We start from the raw sequence: 6,415 nt of genomic DNA, 5'->3' as shown, positions 1-6,415 counted from the left end.
GCCTGTCCCTCCCTGCCAGCCAGCAGTGCCCTCCATTGTCTTCAGGTGCCTGCAGACAATGATGCTGTGGCCATGGTCATGTCTGGGACATGGGAGGTGTCCAGAGCAGGACACTGTCCTGGCACTTCTGGCCTTGCACCCCCTCCTGTGCTCTGCCAGTAAATGGATATCCTCTCAGTGTGGCCCAGTGGGAAGCTGTATGTTTCTTATGGCTGTTTTAGAATATGGTTAACTTGTTCATTAAATGAGTAAGATGGCTATTAATTTTAATTGATCTGGTTTATGGAGACCAGATGTTCATTAACATTTATTTATCTGCTTATTCTGTAGATAAAGCAATCACACCCACAGGCTGGGCCCCGGAGTGGGGGGTGCTGCTTCTGGAGGACATGCAGGTGGTGTGTGACACCACAGACCTCATTGCCCCTGGCAGCCCTCTGGGCAGGGTCCCGTGTGTGCCCAGAGGCAGGGACAGCCTGTGGGAACCTCATCCAGAGAGAAGGCTGGGTTTAAGGGATGCTGACAACTTCCCTAGCATCGTTCCCATCGCAGCCCCGCAGCTCCCCTGACTGGCCCTGCTGCTGTGGCCAAGCACTCAGAGGAGGCAGGGGTTAAATCCAAGCAAGATTAGCAAGACTGGGAAAGGAAAGAAACCACTTGTGAAAAGCTGAACTCATTCCTGCCTTGTGGAGCAACCAGGCTCAGCAACACAGGACAAGCTGCACCCCACAGAGCAGAGCCAGGGCTGGATTTCTTGCTGTTTCAATTGATTAAGGCCTGCAGTAATGTGGAGGTAAATGAGTATCTGAGGAACATGTCCCTGACAGCACAGTCTGTGCCTTGCAGCTGCTAATTAAGGGCTGCTGCTTAAATTCACCAGGAATAGCCCAGAATTAGGACAGGGACTGGGCAGGGGCCTGACCAGCAGAGCCTTGCAGGGCTGTGAGTCCCAAGGTTCATCCTGCTGCAGCAAGGGAGATCCAGGTGCTCCCTCTCCCCACATTCCATGTTACATGGGCCTCACACCCTGAGGGACCCAGAATCCCTGGGATCTCAGGCCCCCCAGCCATCTCTCATCCCCTGGCAGCCACCCTCAGACCATGGCCCCTTGGAGACCACAGATCCACCATCCTCCTGGCATGAGAGGCACAACAGGCAGCAACTCCACACAGACACATTTGGGACAACTTTATTTCTGACACCGCAGCGTAGGCTTTCCTTACAGAACCAAAAAAAAGCATTTTCTTAAAAAATGGTTGATTTACTCTTGCTATTTTATTTTTTCATTTCTCATTTAAAAAAAAAAAGTTACTCCTGAAAGCCATCCCTTGGAATAAATCCATAAGCCAATGTACTTTGTTTTTCCCTTGGGGTGGCTCCTCGAAGGTGGTGTGTGGGGCCGGGGTGTCCCTGCAGCTCCGTGCCCAGATGGGTCCCTGCCACCACCCAGCTCCTGATTTTCAGCACAGTCCATGCGCTCGCTCCGTGGGTGTGCAGCAGTTCTTCCTGGTTGGGGCACGCCAGGATCCTCGCAGAGAGACTGTCCTGGGAGGCACCTGGCCCTCGGTGAGTCGTGTCTCAGTCCCTCCAGGGAGCAGGTGCTGGGAGTACCCACAGGAGGGATAGCAGCGGGGTCGCCCTTGTGGAGCCACTGCCAAAGTGACAGTGTTGGATTTTGTAATTGACTTCATTTATTCATTTGCCTCTTGCTGCAGGAACATTGTCAGATTTACGGAAAATCCAGTCATTCCTTTTTTTTTTTACTGAAAAGTTGCTCAAGTAAAAGAGGGACCTGACCAATCTGTAGAGTAGAAAGAGGCAGCCTCGCCATGCAAAGAGAAAGAGTTACTGGTTTTATTACTATTATCATTGTTATTATAATGTAGGACCGCAGACAGCCTCTCTCTGACACAGTCAGGGGCTAACAGCAATATACGGTTGGATTCTTCTTTAGAAGGTCATAAATTAGCAACTTATACTTTATCGTTAAAAAATTGAATAAATAAATAAATAAATTACAAAAGAGAGAGAGAGAGAGAGTGTCAGTCACAACATGCAAGAGCTCACAACAGAATGAGGAAAATGACCAAAGCAAAGCCCAGAACTGCAGCAGAGCCCAGGGTCAGTTTGGTTTGCGATCAATGCAGGTCGGAAGCATCGTTTATAAAGGTATTTCATATACCAAAGAAGGCACCACAGTATCTACAAAGCCAAATCCTCAGCAGGGTTCTGGGTGTGGGGGGCAGCCTGGCTGGAGCAGACATGTCTTGGGGTGCAGCAAACCCCCCGCCCCCACTTAAGCTCATCCATAGCAAAACAACTTTTCCATTTTATGTTTGGTTTTGCTGTCTCTGTTGTTAAAACACAAAATAATTGTAGTAATAAAAAGACAAATGTGGAAAATGGCAAAGGGAGGTGATGTTCCAATCTTCAACGCAGCAGGTGGAATATACCTGGGATCAAGTTTAAAGCCACTGGAGCAGGATCCCTGTCACCAAAGCTGCCAAGGGGCCATAGTGTGTTACCCCCACACCCTACTTGCCAGCCAACAGCCCCCCCTGCATCACCCCCTTGGCCATCAGCAGAGGGTCACTGCCACCCCACCGCTGCCTGGGGACATGGGACAGCTTGGCCTGACACCCCCCCACTGCCCCCACCACATCTCAGCTCCTCCCGTGTAAATCTGGTGTTTTGGGGGTGCCCCCCGTGGCCCTGGGCTGGGGTGCCCCAGTGCTTCTCTGCACAACCTCAATCTGCAGAGCAGGAACTGAACGAAGAACAAGAAGGAAAGAAAAAAAAAGAAAGAAAGAAAAAGAAAGAAAAGAAACAGTTGAAATTATGTGTTTACTGGTATCAGTACATGAGACTCCTAAAGAACACCTGGTCCTTCTAGTTAACCTTGTCTTGGAATATGTACAGGTTGTTCGTGGCTGCCACGGCAATGATGTTCTCAGAGGGGTGCCAAGCTGTGTGCAGGATCTTTTTGCTAAAGTCCAAACTGTCCACGCTGATCTCGTCTTTCCTGCGCTTGCCGCCCACGCAGACCTTGCGGGGCTTGAGGATGGCGCGGGGTTTGCTGTTCTCCCGTGACGCCTCCAGCGTCACGTCGCGCTTGGTGTTGCGGTCGAACATGCGGAAGAAGTTGTTGTAGGAGCCAGTCATGATAACACTGTCAAGGGGAAGGGCAGATGATTTGCACAACTTTTCAGGGTCAAACTGCTGGTGATCAGAGGCAGACTGAACATTCAGAAGCATAATGAGATTTGGTAAGAGCTGGAATGTGCCTCAGGCCCAGTTGTGCCTTGTTAGCTTGCTCTGATGGCTCAGACAAAAAAACTGTCAGCCCTGCCAGGTCAGCCAGCCTCACAAGCTTCCAGCAGCCTGGCTCAGTGTGAGTAACACCTGAATACTCATCATTCCCAGACTTGGGCAATCTGGAGCTAAACCGTCACCACCCTCCTCCAACTGTGGGAAATGAAACATCCCATCCAGGAGCAAGTGGAACCCTCAGACAACTAGAGCAGCACAAGGCTGCACACAGGTGCAGGTGGTCCTTGTTGCACCTCTCTAGACCTCCACCCAGCCAAAGACCAGGCAAGGGGCTGCCAGGGGCTGTGGAACCACTCAGGCCACCCCAAAGCCAGAATCCCCAGGCCAGACAAACCCCACCGCCACACACTCACCTGTCGGACCCATTCCAGACGCACTCAAACTTGTCGAAGATGCAGTCGTTCTCATACAGTGAGCAGAGCTTGCTCCGCAGGTAGTCATGGACCTGCCGGTGGGAGGGATGGGATGAGCATCCGACACTGACTGGCACAGCCCAGTGACCAGCAGACCAAGCCCTGCTCTCGCTGGGGGCTGATGGACCCAGCCCAGCCCCATGCTCCCCACAGCTGAGCCAGCAGCATTGGGTACTGCCTGGCACCCCATGCCCTCCCACTGCCACCACTCCCCTCTAAGCACCTCTAAGCATTCTCCATATATGGCTTGGACAGCACTGGGCAGTGCCAGAGGACATCTCCTGGTGGAGGGTGGCAGGAAAAGGGCTACTGCTCTGCACAAGACCTTCCACCTGGCTGTCTCAGCTGCCAGCACCTGAGTTCCTGCTCCTCACCCACCTCCAGCCCCACACCCACCTCCAGCCTGGGGACATGGTGACAGCTCACCAGACCACACAATTCCATGTTTAACCACTCTTCATTTGCTTTCCACCATCTAAAGGCATGAAGCTCCCACCCATCAAGTGTATACCCACCACTGCTGCAGCTGGCCCAGAGCATGGCTCACGAAGGAGCTCAGTAGGTGCCCGACTCCTGCAGGTGCCCAGCCATGCTACACTCACCTGGTAGGTCTCGATGGGCCGGTTCTCCATGTTCAAGTCCCACACCTTGACAGTGAGGTAGTCCCTGGTCATGATGTACCTCCCACTGTGGCTGAATTTGACATCGGAGATTGAGGAGATGATCTCAGAAAAAAATGACCGGTTACTTGGGTCTTCAGGCTCTTCAAAAACTGTGGGAAGAGGAAAGGACAAGCCCTGGCATCAACCAAGGCAGGAGCTCCCTGATCCCAGGCCAGTGACCTGCCACCCTGTCCCAACACTGCAGGAAGCTCCTGGGAGGGAAGTGGGTACTGCTGGAGCTAAACTGCCGTATGCAGGAAGGATCATCAGAGACCTACCTACTGACAGCCCAGGAGCCTGGGTGCCTGGCACAGCACCTTTGTTCTCCAGGAATTGGTGGGGCAGCATAACTGACATCAATGTAAGTATTTTAAAGCCACTGCAACCTACAGATTTGATCTGATCAGTCTTTGACTAAATCACAGATAGAAGAAGATTAATAAAGTTCCAAATTAAATATAAAAATCTGATTCCAAAGTAACATCAGTGGAGGCTTTAAAAAAAACCATCACAAAGATGTGTTAAGAGATGCTGCTGGTGTGGGACCTGTTCATCTGTCTCCTTCCAGGTCACCAGCACAGCATTCAGCCTTGCACCAAGCCCAGCAGGGGATCCAGCCCCATCACATCCCAGTGCAGGATCCAACCCTGCATGTGGGCTAGTACAAAGGAGCAGTCAACTTCTTAAACTTCAAAGCAGCCAAGAGGTGGAGCCTGGCCCAGGTTATCAGCATTTTCCCTGTGCCAGTGTCCTTGCAAGGGCTCTGGGCCTGAGAGCCTCTGGCGCTGGCAGCAGGGCCATGGCCAGTGGCTCCGTCACAGGATATGCAGACCCTCACCAGTCCTGGCACTGGCAGCAGGAGAGCCTTTGCTGGGACTGGGGTCCCAGTACACAGGTGGTGCCATGACCAGGGTCCCAGCACACACAGAGGCAATGCCAGTGGTCCCAGAACGCACACACACACAAATGTGATGTCAGGATGGGGGTCCCATCACAAGTGGTGCTGCCCAGTCCCTGGGCAGGTCTGTGAACCAAAACTTGTGGCTGGGCAGGACAGACAGTTGGAGCAGCTATTTTTGGTTCGGACTGAAGGCTTTTGCATGGCTTTGCTCCTGCTGTAGAAGCAGATCTGGGCTGCTGAGCTCATGGAAAGGATTTCTGAGCACTAATTCTCTCTTACACAACAAACCTATTTTCACTAGCACTGAGCGGGTGCTGCCCTGCCCACTCTGGTTCCCTCTGACAGCCCTCCCTCCCTCCTTCCCCAGCAGTCTTCCCAGCCCCTTCCTGTGGGGACCTGAGGGAACCCTGAGATGGCCCCCAAGGGCTGCATGGCCCGCGGGGTGATCCTGATTCTTGGGGGACTGATGGCCTTTTCACCCCATGCCTGGGCATCAGCGGTGACACCGAGTCTGGCTGGGGCTCCGTGGAAGGCAACAGTGCCAGCCCACACATGAGGAGGAAGGATTGTTGTAGGGACACTCCTGCAAAGTCGGAGGGTGAAGATGCAGCTGGTGGTTGCCTGATCACAGCAACTTCTAATGTCTACTCAAAGCTGAAGCTGCTTTCAGCAAAGAAGAACCATTCAGCAGTGCTGCAGCAGTGCAGTCAGCAGGCCAAGGACGAAGCAGAGCTTGTCCCAAGGAAAGAGGGCTGTGCCTTGAGCTTGTGGTTCAGCAGCTTGGTAGGTACCATCACAGGTGGCTCCATAGAAAAACTGGTGGAAAACGTGATACCTTTCGCTATAGGGAAATAACTGTAGAACCCCCAATGGTGCTGCTCCTCATTTTCCCATATCCTTTCCAAAAAGTATTGCTTTTCCTGGCATTATCAGCTGCTCCTGGAATCCCAGTCTTCCCTCTGGCTTCCCATGGTGCTTTGAATAATTCACAGGATTCCCATGCGCCTGGTGAGTGAGGGCAGGTTTCTCCTCGCAGGGCCACTGCCCCTCTGAGTGCTACAGCACATGGCCCCTCACAGTGTCACCGAAGAGCAGGCATTCCTATCAGC

The 6,415-nt window shown here is 52.6% G+C and overlaps 1 protein-coding gene across 2 annotated transcripts in view; it reads right to left on the bottom strand.

The window, feature by feature from the left end:
• Positions 1-1,173: 1,173 nt before the first annotated feature.
• The window catches only part of PPP2R2B (protein phosphatase 2 regulatory subunit Bbeta), a 67,380-nt gene continuing 62,138 nt past the window's right edge, over positions 1,174-6,415 (bottom strand). For both annotated transcript variants that reach the window (XM_071569951.1, XM_071569952.1), the window contains 3 exons: positions 4,346-4,515; positions 3,684-3,775; positions 1,174-3,169 (listed from right to left, as the gene is read on the bottom strand). In XM_071569951.1, coding sequence (XP_071426052.1) covers positions 2,890-3,169; positions 3,684-3,775; positions 4,346-4,515 — 542 coding nt within the window. In that variant the 3' untranslated portion in view covers positions 1,174-2,889. The remainder of the gene's footprint in view (positions 3,170-3,683; positions 3,776-4,345; positions 4,516-6,415) is intronic.

The sequence above is a fragment of the Pithys albifrons genome, chromosome 15, assembly GCF_047495875.1.
Source record: "Pithys albifrons albifrons isolate INPA30051 chromosome 15, PitAlb_v1, whole genome shotgun sequence".
NCBI classification, from domain to species: Eukaryota; Metazoa; Chordata; class Aves; order Passeriformes; family Thamnophilidae; genus Pithys; species Pithys albifrons.
The sequence above is the reverse complement of the archived record's forward strand: the minus strand, read 5'-3'. Positions and strand labels throughout refer to the sequence as shown.